Below are 22342 nucleotides of genomic sequence, written 5' to 3'. Positions count from 1 at the left end.
TAGCGTAACACGGCATAATACCCCAAAAATAAATAACTATTAAACTTTTGGCGGTGAAAATCTCAAATCATATCTGTCAGTTCATTGCTGTATTTTATCGTTCATTGTTTCGTTTTAACCTATCTAATACTAATGGCCTTAATAAAATGTTTACGCTGAAGCAATTCCATTTAAAGCGAGGATGACATAATTATAGAGTAACACATATATTATTTGAATGAAAAACTTTTTTCTTTGTTTTAAACCATTATATTGAGTTATATAGATCAACCGGTTTCGGCTACTCTCAACCTTTATCAGGACATTTGGACATATAAACTTGTCAGTTAGTTTGTTTGTTTGTTTATATAAAAACCATTATTAAAAAAAAGGAATATTGTTATTCTATTTATAATTTTGTAAAATTTGAGGGTTTAATCTTCAGTTTTTTTTAACATCACCAAACGTAACTACTTGGGGTGACCTATGGCAGAGGTGTTGGTTATCCAATAAATGGTTCCCGGACGGCGGTACCCAAACCCGTCTACCAAATTGTGGGTATATATCGTTTATTGAAAAAATTCTTTATCTATAGTAATGAATAATTTATACTTTGTTCTAACAAAATAAAGGAGTTTGCAAATATACAGACAACTATCCACTCGAGAGATTGGTGTCATATATACAGGGTGTATCGGCACTAACCCGACAAACTTTAACCAGCTATTCCTTAGCACATTTGGAGTAAAAAATGTTATGGGCACTTTGCTATCCGGTAGCATTTTTTTTTCAATTAAAAACAAAAAAAAAAAAAAAAATCCACACTACATTACTGTCATTGGCATTGCGTTTCGTGTTCAACAGCTGTAATAAGCAAGTATGTCAAAAAGCGTCTTCGCTCTTTCGCACACACTAAATAATAATAGTTAAAAATGAGACGAATGGTGCCGTGCCATTTCGTTGTGATTGTAAAAGTGCGCCAATATAGGTACACACGTGCATTATTCAACGGAATTCGAATAAAATATTTGCCAGATGGGTTTTTAAACTTTGACAAAGGATAAAACAGTGGTGAAATGTGGTGAAAATATGAATAATAAATTTTTTATTAAAAAAACGTTACCGGACAGCAAAGTGCACATAAGATTTTTTACTCCAAATATGCTAAGGAATAGCTGGTTAAAGTTTGTCGGGTACGTGCCGATACACCCTGTAAATACATTTACCATAATTATTCCTGAAAATATTAATATTAAAACATGTGATTCTGCTTTATGAGGTTTAAAGCTAATGAATCCACCTAGATTTTACCTCTTATGTCATTTTTAAATTTGGCACTATATGGCATTGGATGGCTCAAAACGTTTTTGTAAGCTTGGCATAATATGCCAAAAATCGCTGTAGTGGATGCACCCAAATAATTATCATGAATAGGAAGGATCAGGTTGAGGAAAATGCGAAACCAGCAATACATAACTTATATGATTTTTATTATAACATATCATTATTTCTGCAAAAATACATGACAGATATATTGAGCCAATAATTATATAATATTATACTTAAAGAAGAAATAAAATATCGTCTTATAGATAATATATTGTGTACTAAATTAAAAGTCTAAATATAACAAACGCGTACCCGTCGCTCATCAACATTAACGTGCAAAAGTGCAACCGACTGCGACCACGGAGTGGTCCGTCTCGTGGTGGCGAATATAATATTGTGGAATAAGAACACTCTTACAGCTACTCTATATACTCTCTCCATCTCTCTATCTTTCTCTCTTCACACAATTAACCAATCACTCGTAATACTTAAATATCTCATCGATATGCTTACACGAAAGCTGCGCAGCTTTGGCATCCGATCCTCCAATCAATACACCTCTGAATACAAAATTATAATAAAATCATTCGCTTGACAAAAGAATCTACGGAAGTTATTTAACTAAGGTTCGATTATATTTTATAGGCCACTAATTTTGTAATATAAAAATTTAATATTCTTTGTTTTAATTTTTCAGGAAAAAGCAATATAAAATTTAGTGTAAAAAGGGGCATGCTCTGTTAAAAAGTTGCTCATCATAATAATAATAATTTAAACTCGTATAGCGTAAACTTTTGAATTTATCTAAAACATTTTCTCAGCATGCTACTAGAAGTGTAAAATATTCAACTAATGTAAATAAATTGTATAAATATGTTTTTCTTACGTAAATAGTAATGAATATTATCGATAAATGAGGCATATGGATATCATGTTATTTTCAGAGCAAATGTTCTGAAGAGCAGTTTATTATTTGTACTCTGCTTTCAGAACATTTTCACTCAAGATTCTTTCACACTCAAACAATCGTTGACTTCTGCCTTAATGCATTAATTCTATCTAAACTACATCTTATTGAAAACTGCGCTATTATGTGTAATTTAAAAGAATGTTTTGGGTATCAAATTTAAAATGATTTAAGGCTGAAGTCCACTCATAACCAGCGATTCACGAATATAAAAATACCATCACAATAATTTCATTTGTGCAAAATAAAGATCAAAACAACGAAAGTTAACATTTCTTGATATCTTTTTGAATGTCCAGATGACGTTGGAGTTAGCTCAGGAAGGTTCCGCCTATTCGTTGAGGCAGACAGTTCTAAGGATGGCGTCAACAACTGCGTAGGGGTCGCAGTTGGATGAAGGTCTGCGGTCCTCCAAGTAGCCCTTCTTACCCTCGGCCACGCTGCGAGGGATCCTCACGGAGCAGCCGCGGTTGGCGACACCTGCAATAATAGATTAGCATTAGTCAATGATAAGAATAAGAAATCCACAGCCGCTGTGTCCACGCGATACACCGGTGGGGCATTAAAGAGGAGATGTCTGAATGCTGTGCGGTGTAGAACATGTGGTCAAAGAATGCCCGATGAATTCATTCCCCGGCGGGATTTATGAGGTCCACAGGGCGATGCCTGAGGCCCTAGACTGGCACACTTACCTAGATGTTCCCCTGTAACCCCCCCACATGAAATTGCTGTAATCGTCATCGCAATATAATATAAGTAATAACAACACGTTGTTTTGAAGCGATGTGAAATTTCTACCTACAAACTTGCTTGCACAATAAAATCGATACGTGTATACATTTCAATATCTAATAAGTTTTATTAAGTGTAGATAAGTACCTACAAGTTACTTTGGTTGTTCAAGTCGAGCTTCAAACTTTGAGAACGTGTCTTCAGTTGGAAATATGCCAATAATTTGGAAACGGTGTACGTGCAGCTGAAGTTGTGAGGAATTGTAAGAACCGACGATTCATTGCCAGAAACAATGGAAATGTGCTTATAAGTCTCGTCACTTTGTTCTTCCTATTCGCTTATACTCATCTAGTCAATTATAATTCGGTATTACAATATCTATTTGTAGTTTTACTACCCAACAATCTAATTTTCTGACAATTTAATGGATATTTGAAAACTCCCGATTAAAATAAAATCATGAAACTTCAAATTTCAGCAAAGAAAAGCTGTGCAAATTTCATGACGCTGTAACTCACATTTTAAAATGTATTTCTGCTTTATAATCTACAGATTATCTGATTTTCAGGCATGTTTCGTTCTGCACTTTTTTAACATTTGCTCCACACGGTAGACCCTTATTGTAGTAGTACTTCATGTCGCTTTTCAGGATGCTCTGTAGAGTGTTTTTTGAGGACAGGAAGTAGTGAACATGGGTCATAAAGAGACCCATGTTGTAGGAGGGAGGAAACATAGAGGCCGCGAAATCATTTGACAGCCGTGCTGTTGAATTTTAGAACGAGACATAAAAATGACCCGTTCTCATGTGACACGTGTCAATCCTTTACAAATGTTTCCGATTTTGCACCAGGTTGGAACGGAGCTATGGGTGATATATTATCATAAATAGTGAATCGCGTTCTCGAATTGACGTGTTAATATTAGATGTTGGTTAAAAAAGTAAACTTACCGGCGCTGAAGTCGTTAATACTGGAGGTTTCGTAGTTGCCGGTAAGGCGCTTCTCATTGTCCTTTCCTCCCTTGGGATCGTACACCTTGATGTGTCTCATGTGCACCTTGGACAGCTTGTCGATGGCCTTCTCAATCTCGCTGGAAACACAAACATATATTCTTAATTCACAAATCAAAAATTAAATGAACGTAAGTCTAAATGCACAAAAGAAACAACATGATGGTTAGCATGTAATAAAAAAATGTTGTGTTCCAAACTTTTCACATAGTCTAGTTATAAGTATTATAACCAGAAACTCAACTACACCAGTATTATTTTAATATTTGATAATAAAGTATTATTTTCAATTATTAATTTGGCGACAATTGTCACAAATAAAACTAAATTTATCGCAGAAATGCATTAAAAAGACAATTTTGAATACACGAAAAATTTATCCCAAATATATTCTGGCTCATCGTGTCAAAAAAGACAATAAAGCAAACACCTCACATAATTATAAAATCAGATCAAAGAAAACAGACAAACTACCTACTACCTTGTGTAATTCAAACTAGGTACCTTTAAACAAAGAAACTCTAAAAATTTAGATGTAAAGTTAAAAAAAAAAATTACTATACAGCATTAAATCAATAATTAATTACTTAAAATCTGTATGAGGAATTGTCAGAAAAAGAACTAACTAGTATTCGTCATTATTTCAAAACGTAGTCATAGAAGTCACTGAAAACACCAAACCCAAAGCTTGAAGTTAAACTATACAAGTCTGTGCTAAGCTTCTACGCAAAATTTTATCCACCTAAGCACAGGATCTCCTAGTGAAGATGACTAATAAATTATTATCCATATATTTTTTTATATTAATATCTTACATAAAATATGTTCTCAAAACGTCAAAACTATGTGGTCATCAATAAGCAAAATAAACTTATACGTTTTTGTTACGAAGGATGAGGTGCTACAAACTCCATCATGATATGCACATAAAATCGTGATTGTAATGCTTGACAGTTGAACAAAATTTTATCTGATGATCTTGATTTCATGAACTCTATGGTGAAATTACTAGTTTCTAAAAATATGTTTTCCCAGAGACGTAACATTTTGTTGTTGTATCGAAACTTAAATATCTTACCTGTGCAGGCTTTATTATGGTAAAACATGTTGATTCAGCACATATCTGACACTGAATATAAAAATAAATTGGAACATGAACACAACACTAGGTTCACGAAGAAAACCCTAGAATAAAACGTGCCTAAAATTTTCCAAGTAACATAAAATATTGTGTATTCCTAAATAGAATCAGATATATACTGAAAACATGGCTCATAAGTAGAAATACTTTACATTAATCATCACTCATCAATCATCAATCATCAATCAATAGTTGTAATTTATTAACATTAAGATTTAATGTTATTTTAGACTATAACTAATAATAATAATCTGATTATCTAATAAGTAGCAACAATATTGTGTGTATTTATAATTGGTAATAATATTATGTATACATATTTACATTGTAATTGAACATGTCAATCCTGTTTACAAAGTGCTTAGTTGTAATTTAACGGAAAAAACTTTAAAAAATAATAAAAAATAATAAAAAATAAAAATAATCCTAAATCAGAAATTGACTAAAAAATTGGGTTTAACGGGGAAGATCCAAATGTCGAAAATTCAGAATCGTCAAATCGATGGTTATAAAATGTGACGGAATTAAAAACAAGCGTGCTCGGCTTCCTAGACGGCTTAGGTCAGAGGTCAGAGAGAGACTTTCAAGTGAGAAGAGCCAAGTTGTCGAGAACACAGAATAACCAACGTACCTACTACAGAGCCACATAATCCAGGGTGTGTGGATAGGATATTTCTCAATAAAAAGGAAACGGTTCCTCAGAATTCTTGGCTAACGAAATTTTTTGATAAAAATAAAGATTTCAACAGATAATTATCATTTTTAGTTAGTGAGTTCTGCGTAAAATAATGGGCCAGGATATCTGTGAAAAAGAGCAAAGAATCTAAACCACTTGGAGCTGATGACCTAGAGCTAGAGCTCGAAAAGAACTGAGTTGGTAACATTGTTAGGGCTGATTGAGTGCAAGTGAAATTGGAGTTGATGTCTGAAGATCCGCAAACTAACCGCGATCTGCCGAACCCTGGCTTTGGCTGGAAATAGTTCCACGCGCACGTTGGTCACTTGAGGTAACATGTAGGAAAATGAATGAAGAGCTGTAGTGCCACGCTATTCGCCACGCGCTTCATAGTGAACCATCCGTCCAGCTCGTCAGCGTTACGTCGTCATGGCACTACATCACATTTTGAATTCAGAACGTTACTTGACAGAAAACAATGTAGTACTTACATGATGCCATTGTCCTCTCTCATCTTCAGAGTGGAGAAGTTGGTGTGAGCTCCGGAACCGTTCCAGTTCTCGATGGGCTTGGGGTCCAGACTGACAATGATGCCAAACTCCTCGGCCAAGCGGTGCAGAATGTAGCGCGCGATCCACAGGTCGTCGGCCACCTTGGTGCCGATGGCGGGTCCCACCTGGAACTCCCACTGCGAGGGCATCACCTCGGCGTTGGTACCGCAGATGGCTACTCCCGAGTACAGACAGCAGCGGTAATGCGCCTCTACCAGGTCGCGTGCGTACACCTTGTCCGCGCCGACACCGCAGTAGTAAGGACCCTGCGGGGGAGGGAATCCACCCTTGGGCCAGCCGAACGGGCGCATGTCGGAGTCTAGAAGAGTGTACTCCTGCTCAATTCCGAACCAGGGAATCTCATCCTTGCACTTCTGGTAGGCCTCATCACAGTTTTTCCTCTTGTTGGTATCTAAAAACAACAATAAAAAATATTTTAATTGACTGAGCATAGCGATATTTTTACTGCTTTATTTTCATTACGTAATGAAGTAATGATTATGCTTGCCCATTTATTGGGTCAGCTAAACGTCCATTAAATCATTTGGACATCATACACAAGTTTTAGTCACCAGTGAAAAAATATGAGTCTTCTTAATGGGTTAATTAGTTTAGGGGTGGACAATATTCACTGATCATTCTTGTTCTACTTGTTGACCACAAATGGTTAATCAACTAATTATATTTGCTGGCAAAAAACATTTCATAGCCGACAGAAACCTCAATATTACGCTGACGATTTGAATGATAGCCAATATATTTATAAGGATACTAGCGAACACATGCGAAAAATCGGTTCCATGCGAACTCAACACAGTGACTACTCAACACACTTTTAAAAAGTGGTAAGTCAATATAAACGATGAAAAAAATTTTTTTTTAACCTAACCTAACTTTCTATGACTTTATATAACTTTTTAAAGATGTGATGAATTATCATTTTTGATGATTTATCTGGTCACCGAAAAATCACATATGGTCTGAATTTTGGTCACTTTAGTCCCAACACTGAATTTGACAGTAAAAATAATTTCCTTTTAGAATATTATATTTTAGGTATTTTGACACAATCAGTTGCAATTTTGAAAATGACACTCGAATTAAAACGAAATTCAAGTTCAATGAACCATAGTTACATTACCCAGACACGAAAACGAAATTAGTATATTAGTATACACGGAAAACTGTTTTAAATCACACGGAAAACCTAAAAACTTAGCTTTTTCAAACTGAGCTTTAAGATTTTTTTAAGCTGACTAAAAGGTATATAATTCTTTTGGAGCCGGGTCTACACTTAGACACATTTAAGAAAATAATAGCAGTTATTAAACCCCGCGACTTCTTGGCCTAAAAATATAATTTGACCAAAAAATTTCAAATGTGATGCAAGATTCATTAGTTTCCCGCTTGTACTAGTGTAGAGTTCCTATCATAAAGCTTAAAGGTGATGCAAGATTCATTAGTTTCCCGCTTGTACTAGTGTAGAGTTCCTATCATAAAGCTTAAAGGTGATGCAAGATTCATTAGTTTCCTGCTTGTACTGGTGTAGAGTTCCTATCATAAAGCTTAAAGGTGATGCAAGATTCATTAGTTTCCCGCTTGTACTAGTGTAGAGTTCCTATCATAAAGCTTAAAGGTGATGCAAGATTCATTAGTTTCCCGCTTGTACTAGTGTAGAGTTCCTATCATAAAGCTTAAAGGTGATGCAAGATTCATTAGTTTCCCGCTTGTACTAGTGTAGAGTTCCTATCATAAAGCTTAAAGGTGATGCAAGATTCATTAGTTTCCTGCTTGTACTGGTGTAGAGTTCCTATCATAAAGCTTAAAGGTGATGCAAGATTCATTAGTTTCCCGCTTGTACTAGTGTAGAGTTCCTATCATAAAGCTTAAAGGTGATGCAAGATTCATTAGTTTCCCGCTTGTACTAGTGTAGAGTTCCTATCATAAAGCTTAAAGGTGATGCAAGATTCATTAGTTTCCCGCTTGTACTAGTGTAGAGTTCCTATCATAAAGCTTAAAGGTGATGCAAGATTCATTAGTTTCCTGCTTGTACTGGTGTAGAGTTCCTATCATAAAGCTTAAAGGTGATGCAAGATTCATTAGTTTCCCGCTTGTAGGGGAGACCTGTACAAAACCGTATACCGGGGTAAAACCGTATTTCTCTATAAAAGCTTTATTTCTTTAAATATTCCCTCCACGACTTTCGCCCATGTTAAGCCCCCAAATCAACGCAAGTCAGCAGAAACTTGTTAAAACAAGTCTGCCCGCTGGCGAGATAATACGCTTATTAAGTTTTTCGGTGATCTGATCTAATTTTACGGTTATTGAAATAATTAATAGTGAAGTTTATATCATTCGCAGGTGAGTGACATATCACATACTATAATTATGTATATTTTAAATTTGATTAAGTAAAACATTTGGGTGATTTTCGTTAAAAGTTTAACATTTGTGAAAGAATGTGTGAATAGAAATTTCTCGGGCACAACCGTACGGGGTAAAACCGGCCAGTATACGATTTTGACCAGGAGTATTTTCGTTGAAGCATTTTTTTTATTTGTTTACAGACGTTATCATCATGCCTCGTAATTACCAAAGAAAAACTACAAGTCAAGACTAGAATACGCAAAAAATTAGAGTGTCGTCCCAGGAACTATGGGTTACCTAAAAGCATCAGAAATCTACGGAGTGCCGAAATCACTCGTTGATTACGTTCTTACCATGGAACGTCGCCTATTTGGGATAACTTACAAAGATCTTCGAAGCTTAGCATTCGAGTTGGCGGAATCAAACAAAATAGTGCATAATTTCAACAAAACTGAGAAACTGTATATGGTATACGGTTTTACCCACCCCCCGGGGCAAAACCGGAAAAATTGGAGGTTTTGTTTTTTTTTTTTAAATACATTTACGAATACGATTTTCGTAAATTTTTCTATTATGTTTTGTTCCTTATTAAATTTATTAATAAAAATAATTACGATCAACCTTATCTTATTTTTAATTACTGAACTACAGAGCTTCTGCCTTAGCTATACGGTTTTGGACAGGTCTCCCCTACTAGTGTAGAGTTCCTATCATAAAGCTTAAAGGTGATGCAAGATTCATTAGTTTCCTGCTTGTACTGGTGTAGAGTTCCTATCATAAAGCTTAAAGGTGATGCAAGATTCATTAGTTTCCCGCTTGTACTAGTGTAGAGTTCCTATCATAAAGCTTAAAGGTGATGCAAGATTCATTAGTTTCCCGCTTGTACTAGTGTAGAGTTCCTATCATAAAGCTTAAAGGTGATGCAAGATTCATTAGTTTCCCGCTTGTACTAGTGTAGAGTTCCTATCATAAAGCTTAAAGGTGATGCAAGATTCATTAGTTTCCTGCTTGTACTGGTGTAGAGTTCCTATCATAAAGCTTAAAGGTGATGCAAGATTCATTAGTTTCCCGCTTGTACTAGTGTAGAGTTCCTATCATAAAGCTTAAAGGTGATGCAAGATTCATTAGTTTCCCGCTTGTACTAGTGTAGAGTTCCTATCATAAAGCTTAAAGGTGATGCAAGATTCATTAGTTTCCCGCTTGTACTAGTGTAGAGTTCCTATCATAAAGCTTAAAGGTGATGCAAGATTCATTAGTTTCCTGCTTGTACTGGTGTAGAGTTCCTATCATAAAGCTTATAGGTGATATATATTTTGATTTACCCGTAGGCTCGTAGTTGTACTTGTAGGTGTCACACATGACGAGGATGTTGTTCCCGCGGCGGAAGGGATCTTTGTAGATGGCTTGCGGGAAAAGGAAGGTGTCGGAGTTCTGCCCCGTCGCCTGGTTAGTGGAGCTACCGTCGTAGTCCCAGTTGGGCAGATCTAAAACAACAAGCAATATTGGTCATTTCAAAATAGAGATGGGATGCAGTGTTGGAGAAAATAATACACAAAAGCTAAAGTGAGATTTGTAGGAATGACAAAACGAAGTGCACACGAAGAAAAATTAAGAATCACTTCAAATTATTGTAAACTCCGGTTAAAAACGGGATTGCAGGAATTACGAATGTTTTAATAGATTTCCTGATATTTTTATGGCATGGCATTCGTGATAATATATTAAAAATTTCAAAAGAGTTTATCAGGAAACTTGTTAATTTATTTCGTAAGGTATGCCGTTTTTAATCGGATTGCCATAATTTGAAGTGATTCTTAATAAATTAGCAGTACTCATTTTTATCTGTAAATGTAGTTAAAATCAGTGGTTGCAATAGAACAGATTTTTTTAAGACTTAAAAAGTTAAGAAAGCAAGTAAAACTAGTTGACGAAATCAAAATCAATATTAAAAAATATTGTATTACCGCAATTACAGTGTAAAATAGTTACATTGATCAAACATACCCCTCTCTAGGTTCAACAAGTCGCTATGTACTTTTGAAATATTGTTTGTGTTGTGCTGAGAAACTCAAAACAAGCATAATATATCTGTATAAACGTTCAAAAGAGTAACGAACGATTAATGTATTTGCACAGTTAGCCACAATTTTAACAGTACCTATACAACAAAGGCTGTAAAGATAAGTTTCTACATTTGTATGGTAGTTTTCCGTGTTGTTACAAGTGATGTAATGGAACTAAAGTACCTTTGGGTTCCGTGGGGATGAAGTTGAGAGTCCTATCCTTGCAGCGAAGGTTCTCTCCTGTTCCATCAACCCAGATGTAGGTGGCCTGGATCTTGTCCGCGGGCATAGGGAGGTCCAGGTACTTGGTCAAGATGGTCTTGTTGAGGAAGGCATTGGGGGAGTCAACCAGGAAGGTTCCTCCGGACCTTTTCTCTGTAGAAAAATAAAATGTTTAGTTTGTAGAACAGATCAAAAGCTAAAAAAAATATAAATATAACATTCCAACAAAATCATTTCAATAGAACTTCGAAAACTCCCGATACAATAACAGAGCTCTATGATATATTATCTAATGACATTGATTTTGAAGTCTGTGGTAAAATTCTTTGGTTTTAGGTCTAAACATGAAAATTCTTAGCAGAACAGTGTGAAACTGTTCTGAAACTTGTCCCAGTAAATCGAAATGGTTTATTGTGTTTTGGTTTACCATTTGTAAATAAGATAAGAATTATTATACTTACATACATATGTCAAACAAAAGAGGATACTTAGCTTAATTAAGCAACATTTTTTATCGCAAAGTGACCATTTTGGCACGTATCATAACATTATATTGAATTTAGACCACGGTGTTAGTCACTTGGATACTTGAAAAGTATTTTCTGAAAAATCATGGAAAAATATGATTTTTTGAATGTTGTTCTTTTGATTGTAAAGTTTGATGAACCCACGGAAAGGCTTCAGATTAGTTCAAAAATATGGGTAAAAAATATATAATTCGGGCGGAATTTTCGTCAAAATCAGGTAAGGAGAATATTTATACTTAAAAAGATAAAAGACCCAATATTTCTTTTAGAACTTGTTCATAATATATACGGTTAAATGGGAAGGCGTTTATTTGTTATCTACAAAATGTTACAAAATTCTTTTATATTAATTTAACGATTTGAAAGGCTTTGAAAGTCAGAGGTCAATAACAACTATAAATTGGTTATCTTTTACGAAAACGAGTATTACTTTCATGGTCATCAAATCCAGTTATTTCATTCAATAATTACATAATAAGTGTGATATTTTAATAATATGTATTATGATATGTAAACGTAGTTATTTCGCAAAGTTCATTAGCAGGTCAGCACTTAAGATGTGCACAAACGTTTATTTTAACAAAAGTACTTAAATTAATTCAAAATAATTAATAAACAATAAACACTCACCATCCCCTATCTTGCGTGTGCAACTGTCAGCCATTTTAATGGATTTTCTTTATTCTGTGGACAAATAAAATTTTGCATGAGAAATATGCATTTTCAAATAAATGGTTTTCAATTGGCATCATAATCCAAAACATAGAGACGCACATAATTTGCCAGCGATTCCTAATTTAATATTCGTTAAAATGTTTTGTCTCGTCATTCAACAATCATTATAAAACGCTATCAGTGCTGCTGAAAAAGAGTTATTTAAGGTTCCCACTGATAACTTTTACATAACGCACGCCAGGTTCTTGGTACGATAATACTGTCGCAAATACAATTATTTTCGCTAGCAACGCTTGCAATAATAGACTACAGAAGGACACCAAGACCATAGAGTATAATATAAATACAACATATTGTTACACGTGTTCAGAACTGTTGTATTAGATGCAAGTAAAATATAAGATTTTTGTTCATATGAGACAAATACTTTGTGATGTGACATTTTAATTTAAAATACAACAATAACTTATTAAACACCAGTTTTACTTTTTATACTTAATGACGACCGGGTTTCGCTACAACCGTAAATCCATCAGGGCTGAATAATACATTGTAATAATACTGTGTAATACAATATTATTCTGCCCTGACGAAGCTACGGTTGTGGCGAAACCCGGTCGGCATTAAGTATAAAAATAAAAGTGTTAAGTTGTTGTTTTATTTTAAATCAAAATATAAGAGTTTTATTATTATATATATATATACAAACAATTAATTTACAATAAAGTTGGTTGACTTTTGTGTTGTTAGTGATTAAGTTATGTTGTCAGGCAACTTTTCTACGCATAAAATATCAATATGTATAACCAACTCAGGGACAGTTGGCTACTTTTCTTATTAAATTTATCGTTTCTGTGAATCTTTACGCAAATAGCCTTTGAGAATCAATATGCAAGTCATTTAAATCAATCGATTTGAAAATTTTGATTAGGTTGTACATTATGTATGCAATAAGCAAAGATTTCGCATGTATTGGAATTGTAAATAACAGGTAAGAAGACTAGACAAATAGAAATGTTTATCAGAAATGTTATGTCACATGAATTATTTGTGCGGGAGTAATAAATGACTTATTATATAAAAGTTTGTTGCTGAAGCATACAACTAACTAAATAAAAAATTTACCATTCCTTTGTAAAAACACCTGAAAACGGCGTTAATAAATAAATAAATTAAAGCAAAAGTGCAAATAATATGTAATAACATGAACTTTGATAAAAGTTTCCATCTTTTGTAATACTCGTAGTTACGCTTTTATTAACGTTTTAAAACAAGAAATTACTTCAATACAAATTCATAATATCAACAATAAACTTGCTTTAATACTTTTTCATCTAAAAATCACAAATGTATCCAAATACGTGCGTTTAAAATAATAAAACCCACAATTATTTGTCTGAATTAAAATCACTGCAAACTTATATTAATTTCTCTAAAACATAAGCAAATGCTGTAAAAATAAGTCGCTTTATCAGTATGTATATATGTAGGCACAGCTGTGTCCCATTTACCCGGTGATAAGTGAAGATAGATAATCCTTGATATTGTACCTGTGGCACCAAACAGTATCTGAAACAATGAGAATAAATCAATTAATTATTTGATTAAAAACAGGCAATTAAGGTGTTTTGTTATCTCTCAAGAAGCTCTATCATATCACAATGAAATCGCTCTCAAACGGATGAACGATAAGGATTTCTTCGAGATTTGAATCAATCGTAAATCATTAACTGACTTTAATTCGATTAGGCACTTAACTAAATAGGAATTTCTTAAGATCTGTCGATCATTGAGAGATTGCACAGTATATTATCGTTATCATTCAGGTTAATTGAACTAAACAATTTGTGATGTACTTTGAATCATGAATGAACAAGTCTTGAGACTCTTCTAACCTTGAAATGAAAACATGCTTTATTCATTCTCACTTTATGCATTGTGGTTGTCTTGTGATAAGGTGCACTAACTGTGGGAAGTGATTCTACTTGACACAAGATAAATAACTTCTTTTTTAAATTTTATGTTTTTTTCAGGTTAAAAAAATATGGAATTTATCATCTATCTAATTATTGATGCACTTCATACAAAACAGTGGAACTTCAAAAAAATATTTTTTTTTACTTCTACGATCACCTCCCGAAGTTAGTGCACTTTACCCCCAGTCGCCCATCTTAAACCATTTAACAATAATCTTAAGTATTCTCAATGAAAACAAAAAAAATCGATAAGGTACATAGGGTTTTAGATTAATGGAATGCTACGTCTTGTATTTTCAAAATGATCATTTTGTTTACATTTCAAAATTAGAGCCTTTGACTTTATTGGCAGTTTATTATCAATAATTAACTCCTACAATGATAATAATAAATACTGCATCACTGGTTGAGTTGATGGGAACATTGGAATTGAAATAAAGAATTTTTTTTCCATTTGTCAACTCGTACGCCGTCATACTTTTTAAGGGCTCGGCTAGAGGGAGTTGTTCCTACTGTTCGCCCTCAAGGGCGCTCGTAGGTCAGACCGGTGTCAATCGATAGCCTACTCAGAGTGTTCATACAGTACAGGATTTGAGATGGAAGTGTTTTGTAAAAAGAAAATGTAATTTAACAAATTTAAAGGGCTAAGTAAGTATCTACCTAACGATAAACAATGACGCCCGGGATAGCAAAAAAAGGTAAACTAAAAAAAATTACACTAAAGTTTTTTTTTGATAGAACTATGTTGCTCGTAAATTGCAAATAAACATTGTTGTTGCAAAAATTAAATGTGACGAATTTTAAATAGAACTTGGTTGCATAATTCTGCATCTGTATAACATCTGCAACCTCCACAGAACGTGGATATATTTTAGAAAGGGTCGAAACCGAAAGAAAATAAAAACACTTAACTAAAAATCATATAGTTACTATATGATTTTTTGATAAATAATATTGATTATTGATTTAAATTATACATGGTGACCGGATAAATCATCAAAACGATAATTCATCACAACTTTAAAAAGTTATAGAAAGTCATGGAAAGTGATGAAACAAAAACTTTATTAACTGGGTTAAGTAGGTTAGGTTAGATTAGATTAAAAAAAATATTGTCGTCGTTTCTAATGACTTTATATCACTTTTTAAAAGTGTGTTGAATTGTCACTGTGTTTAGTTATCATAGAACCATTATTATTTAATTAATATTAACCATTTATTTACTATCATTTATTTATTATCATTCCTCAAAATATTAATAAAGAAACATGTGATCTTCTTACTGCAGTTCAAAGCCAACGAATCCTCCTAGATTTTGCCGTTTATCTCATGTCTTTGGATTCTATAAATTTGGTATATTATAGCATGCGATCGTTCAAAACGTTTAACAAACTTGTCAAAGTATGCCTAAAATCGCGCGAGTGTTTAATCTTGTTGTTAAAAAGGGTATTTAATAATAATTAAAGATCAAAAGATAATTAACAAAGATCAACTGGTTAACGTATAATATGTTTTACTTTTATTTGCAAAAAAATTCAAACATCCATTATTATTGTATTACATTATTGTATCTGTATTGGCAAATATTTTATAATAGTTTTAATCAAACATTTTGTCACAGAAAAAAAAGAGCATATAATTTGTTTTTTTTTTGTAACGCGTGTGGCAAAGCAAGAAGATTTCGAAACTGGCTCATAGAACCGGTTTCGCTTTCTCATTAAAATTATATTAAAATATCGGCAGGTAATAATACCGATGAAATAATAATTGTATGTACTTAACACCCATTATCTACGAGTATGGCAAGTGAAAGTGAACCAATTAACCCAGCAAATAGGATAAATTAATGCGAGTTGTGCAAAGTAAAATGTGGAGATAAATACATTAGATAGATAAACTAAGGGATAACCAAAAATAGCTTGGAGATAGGTTTAGTATCGGAAAGATAGAAAATAAATAATTAATGTAATGTATTAGATAATATATCTCGGTGTACTGTACTATCACACAATATTTCGGTGAAGTATATTAGGTATTTTAAAACTATCATTAGTCCTTTTATAAATCATCCGTTTTTTTAAGAAAGACAAACACTCCCATGTTACAAATAACCTGACAATATTTGAAAATCTCCTACTACCACCACAGTAAGCGGAAAACGTTGCTTGTGTTGTGATGGAGGACTGCGCCTGGTTGGGACCCAAACGCGATGTCAACTTAGCCACCGACAGGTCGCATTTCGTCTTTCTGTATATTTGATTGTACGTTCCGTTTCCGGTTAAAAAAGGTATGGTTCAGTAAAGATTCTTTTTTCAAATGAGAAATCGTCGTGTTTATTTTAACTTTCTTAATAATAATAATAATAATAATTGGATAATTTGTAGAGCGCCGTTTTTGTGAAAAATCACCTCAAGGGCGCTGTACAATTTATTTCCTAGGATCTACATTTGTTATTTGGAAAAGATTTCTTATTGGTATTTTTTTCGAATTCGTATTTTCATTGATATAAGACGTTTCTTTAAACAAATTTTACATTTCTTATTGAAATTTAAAAAATGTATGTATATTATTCATACATTTTATTACATATATTTTATATATTTTTTTCATACTCCAAGCAGGTCGGTTACAAGACAGTACCTGTCATATTATTGTAGCAATTCTATATCAACGTCCCAATATCACACACCTATGCGACGGATTCAACAGCTAGGAAACAAATAAGTACTACGATGTTGTTGATATATTTAGTACGTCAATTTCAATATATAAGCATACCCTATTGAAGTTTTTTTCATCAAGTAGTGAAATATTTTAATAAAGGTATTTAATTTGATTTGATTAACACATAATAATTTTGTCAACTGAAACAGAAAAAAATATTTAGGATTTTTTATGTTTTGTGCCTACATGCTGTGTAGATCAAGTTCAGTGATATTTTGGTTTATATTTATTTTTCTGCAACTGTTTTTAAATAGTCGTTTCCTGCACTATTTTCGTGTATAATTTCGTAAATATTTTTATATATATGTATGTAAAAGCCTTAATAGGCGTGAAATAAATAAATAAATTATGGATTTGACATTACGTTGGTAGATATTTAAGTACCTACTTTAAAATCTTATGATTTCAGAGGAAATCTTGGTTTTGACTAACTATAGTTACCTCCCACACCAGCCTGTTGAGACTCTTGTGGAGTGTAATATTGTGGCTGATATTTTAGCCTGCAATCCCGATTTGAACCGGATTACAAATAATTTGAAGAGATTTATGATAAATTAACAATTTTCAATACTAGCTACTAATAAAATATAATCTCATGCACTTAACAAAGTGTGGTCACAAAATTAGAATGACAAACAAAATAAAATATAAACTCATGCACTTAACAAAGTATGGTCACAAAGTTAGAATGACAAACAAAATAAAATATAAACTCATGCACTTAACAAAGTATGGTCACAAAGTTAGAAGACAAACAAAATAAAATATAAACTCATGCACTTAACAAAGTATGGTCACAAAGTTAGAAGACAAACAAAATAAAATATAAACTCATGCACTTAACAAAGTATGGTCACAAAGTTGGAATGACAAACAACTTAATATTAAGCCTTAAACACGACAGCAGAGAGTGGAGGTATCCACATATTGTTGCAAACTTTCATGCTAATTTACAACTGACAATTTTATCTCCATCAGATTTACAAATGGCCGCGTTAGGAAGCTCATAGTTCACACTTCATAATTTATCTACCTCGTCAGATGTTGTGAGACTAACATCTCGGAAATAAATCAGACATAAGTACATATTTAAAATAACACGCCTTATGAGAGTATAACTCATATTATGCAAATGCTGTATACGCTCGGATAATTAAATATTATCGTGCCATCTTCATTTTACATGTTCTACTCAGTAGACCTTAATAGAAGACACTTCATTCCAAACATTATGAAAATCGTATATCCTCGCTTTACACCAATGGTGTTGGTACCAACGAAAATCTAATGTATGGAAAATGAATAAAGAAGTACTTCAGCGTATAAAGAAAGAAAGTGAAAACAAAATTATAATACAATATATGTATAGATCACAATACGATGGTAGAGGTAACAATTAACAAATACACAAGTCTAAACTGATTATTATAGGAAAAATGATAAGAAAACTAAGTGACAATGAAGAGTAGGTAGTTTTCGGTAAAAAGAAGCTTAACCTTTGCGTAGCTGAAGGTAATAATCACGTATCGCCCGAATAGGGGGTGACTAAGGTCCCTCATTTATCGTGTATCTAAATGTTCATTTTCTCCTTTTCAGTAACACCTGCCGTTTTATCTGGAACCCACCTACATCCAGCATTCAATCAATAAGTAATGCAAAACGGTAAAAGTACGAAATTGAGAGTAATACAAATACATTTTGCCGTTCTAATGCAAAAGTTCTCAGGTTTGTCTACAACCTCCAGGAAAAAGGTAATCGTAAAAAGTATACAAATTTAATTTTCTGAAATTTTTTAGTTAGGATCAATATTTGAAACAGCCACTTATGTTAAACATACGGAAGTCTAATTGGAACTCAAAATATGAACGAGATCTGAATTTATCGATCACCCCACTCTCCCAAATACTTTATACGAATTTACAACGTCAAAAATCACGGAAATAAGTGTACAGGCGTAGTGATAAATATCACGAAGATCGTTGTTTTAGTGAGTTATCAAAACAACCTTGTTCCATCAACTTCTTAAGAGATAAGGTTCTATTAAAAGAAATTTACTTGGTTAAATCTATCAAAATGTGATGGATATAGAAAATTACTTGGTTAAATCTAGAATATATATATATATATATAAATATCACGCTTTTAGGATATCTATCTTAATCTTAGAACAAACACTATTTAAGTTAGAGATATTAACAAATATCTTTTATTTTCTATTTTAATATTAACAAATATTTTTCTTTGGGGTTGGTGAAAGTCCACCATAATATTTGTGTTGTTCGATAAGGATGAGAAGTTCTAGATAGACGATTTTAAAATGTTTTTACCGTTGCATTACATTTAATAATTTTTAAAAGTAACGTTTCAGAAAATGCAATAAATAGAAAACAATGACAGTGTAATGATAATAAAAAAATATATATATAAAAGAAGTCGGTCGAAAATATGATACTATAACATTAGTTTTATTCCATTCGATCTGAAGAAAGTCATAAAACAATGATGTGTGTTACGTAAGGTGTAAATTTAAGAATACACAGCGTATGTAGATATCTTGTTTTCTGCAGTATCTTTTGGAATCGAAGAAAAATGCGTATTTGACGATATTTAATTTAAGGATTAGTATCGAAAATAAATCCTTAATCAAAAAACCTCTTTGGATAATTACCATAATGGACATTGCCTCATATTGAATTCATCAAATGTATATTAATCAATCCTCATTGTGTCATTTAAGCACGAGACACGTCATCAACCACCCATCAATCAAAAGCCGTCTGCCGGACCTAGTAGCGGTTTTTTCGCCGCAAGTAATGACAAATTACGTGAACTCATAAACACGTGCCAGCCTTGTGCCCTTGTAAAATGTCATCGTATTAAAAAAGAACTTTAATCATCCAAATCTCGATTCGTCTATCGTGAAAAGCGTTAATAAACATATTTTTTGAATACTCCTATGTACTCACATAGTGACAGGCCGCCGGTTTATCACTGGCCCAATTAAAATAATGATAATGTTTCAAAACACACAAACTGGTACATAAAAATATATCAAATACTGTAATTTCCTCAATGTATTGGATGCGACTTGTTACTATGGAGAATAATCACAATAATATATTATCTAAAAGATGAGTAGAATTTAACTGTAGATTGATATCGTTTTATTTCGGAATTTTATGTGCCAAGAGAGCATAATTGGTTATTTCCATTTTGAAAATGTATATTATATACCTTTGTTGTGTCGTTCTGAATTCTCTGCCAAATTATTCGTCTACCGATGACACAGACAGGTCTTTGGTCTCTTGAAGACAAAGCTGGCAAGCAAAACATCAGATTTTTTCAGCTTTCTGAATAAAACAACTGCATGTCCTGTCTAATGAGTTATAACTTCAAATACACGTTTATATGAAACTTTATATGCATAATAGATTTGAATTCATACCAGGTAAAATAATACACCTTATACTGGTGGAATTCCTAGTAATCATTATTTTCTTATGCCTTACAGTAATTAGAGGAAAAATAGTGAGTGGTAATAATTTGTAAAGTAATATTTGTCATACGTAAAACAACCTACGTTAAGTAAATCAATTTTATTAACTGACTGTACCTTACGCAAAATATGCGATGACGCTATAATTTATTATCTAATAAACTATATACACTTTCAAATCGTACTTTTATAATCCGAGATATATCTCGTGTACAGAAGAGTAAGTAAATAAATAAGCGTTTGATTTGTTCGTTACCGGGCTAATTATAACGCATATTCATGATGGGCCAGCCCTGCTATCGTGAGTTAAGCCTGTGACAGACCACGCTATAAGGCGCAATATATTTGCGTGGCTTGAATTATTTCAGATATGGCTCGCCATACAATCCCATTGGTAGAGTATGGCGAACGTTACGCTGAAATACGCCAAGCCGTGATGCTAGTACGCAATGTTTACAGTGAAACGATTGGTTATTATTTTAATATTTTCTGCTTTCAACGATTGTTTCCAAGTGATTACACTTTGATAAATATAATATTATCTGTCATATTCCATTTAAATGACATGCAAAAGAAATATTGCATATTATAACTGTAAATTGAATCTGTAATATAATATTATCTGTCATATTCCATATGAATGATGCGCTAAAGAAATATTGCATATTAATAACTATAAATGAATCTGTAATATAATATTATCTGTCATATTGCATATGAATGACGCGCTAAAGAAATATTGCATATTATAACTGTATATTGAATCGTAATATAGTATTACCTGTCATATTCCATCTGAATGACGCGCTAAAGAAATATTGCATATTATAACTGTATATTGAATCGTAATATAGTATTACCTGTCATATTCCATCTGAATGACGCGCTAAAGAAATATTGCATATTATAACTGTATATTGAATCGTAATATAGTATTACCTGTCATATTCCATCTGAATGACGCGCTAAAGAAATATTGCATATTATAACTGTATATTGAATCGTAATATAGTATTACCTGTCATATTCCATCTGAATGACGCGCTAAAGAAATATTGCATATTATAACTGTATATTGAATCGTAATATAGTATTACCTGTCATATTCCATCTGAATGACGCGCTAAAGAAATATTGCATATTATAACTGTATATTGAATCGTAATATAGTATTACCTGTCATATTCCATCTGAATGACGCGCTAAAGAAATATTGCATATTATAACTGTATATTGAATCTTTAATAATGTTAGGGCTAATATTTGACTCGCCTCAACGTGGAAATAGCATCGTTAGTGTAAACATCTTTTGCACTGATAAATACAGAGGAAATTGCATTGATAACACAGACATAGGAATTAATAGACGAGAAGATAATGGCGAGGGGTAAAATCAACTGTTGAAGAACGAAGGGAGTGAAGCTGACTGTGATTCGTCAATAAATCAATCTGACAGTAAATAGGCATCTCGCATTATAATATCACCATTTACTTCTTAAAAGTAAAATCTGCTTTTGAATGAATAGACATTTTTACATGGGAGCGCAAATTACTCGCCACGTTATGAACAAATTTGCGAAGTCCAAATTCGGCAAAAAATCGGTTCTATTTTCAGAGTCGAATATTTCGTTTAAGTATTTAGTTAAGACACTTTTATAAATGTTCATAATTTACTTCCCAGCAACCAACCAGCTTTGTGTTTCGCGTCCAGACGTTTCTCGATGTGATAGTATATGTTTCTAAAACTGATCTATATTATACGATGTGAATATGCTTAAAATAAAGTAAAATAATGCTTATATATGGAATGTAATACGACAATTGGGTTTATTCTCTTTTTCAAATCTATTTTTACAAGTTTTCATAGTACAAGTCAACATTTTGCCGTGTTATTTCGTAAAAAGAACC

The 22342-nt window shown here is 32.8% G+C and overlaps 1 protein-coding gene across 2 annotated transcripts in view; it reads right to left on the bottom strand.

Annotated features, from left to right (window-relative positions):
* Positions 1 to 1452: 1452 nt before the first annotated feature.
* LOC149412520 (glutamine synthetase 2, cytoplasmic-like) overlaps positions 1453 to 22342 on the bottom strand; it is a 41695-nt gene continuing 20805 nt past the window's right edge. The window contains exons 2-8 of one of the 2 annotated variants that reach the window (XM_089646020.1): positions 13750 to 13807; positions 12194 to 12247; positions 10998 to 11189; positions 10074 to 10235; positions 6325 to 6796; positions 3957 to 4096; positions 1453 to 2755 (exon numbers count right to left, since the gene is read on the bottom strand). In XM_089646020.1, the coding sequence (XP_089502146.1) occupies positions 2607 to 2755; positions 3957 to 4096; positions 6325 to 6796; positions 10074 to 10235; positions 10998 to 11189; positions 12194 to 12227 (1149 nt within the window). In that variant the 5' untranslated portion in view covers positions 12228 to 12247; positions 13750 to 13807 and the 3' untranslated portion in view covers positions 1453 to 2606. The remainder of the gene's footprint in view (positions 2756 to 3956; positions 4097 to 6324; positions 6797 to 10073; positions 10236 to 10997; positions 11190 to 12193; positions 12248 to 13749; positions 13808 to 22342) is intronic. The other variant, XM_089646021.1, reaches the window with a different exon arrangement.

Source organism: Hesperophylax consimilis, chromosome 23, assembly GCF_061612785.1.
Source record: "Hesperophylax consimilis isolate HC1 chromosome 23, BYU_Hcon_1.0, whole genome shotgun sequence".
NCBI classification, from domain to species: Eukaryota; Metazoa; Arthropoda; class Insecta; order Trichoptera; family Limnephilidae; genus Hesperophylax; species Hesperophylax consimilis.
The sequence above is the reverse complement of the archived record's forward strand: the minus strand, read 5'-3'. Positions and strand labels throughout refer to the sequence as shown.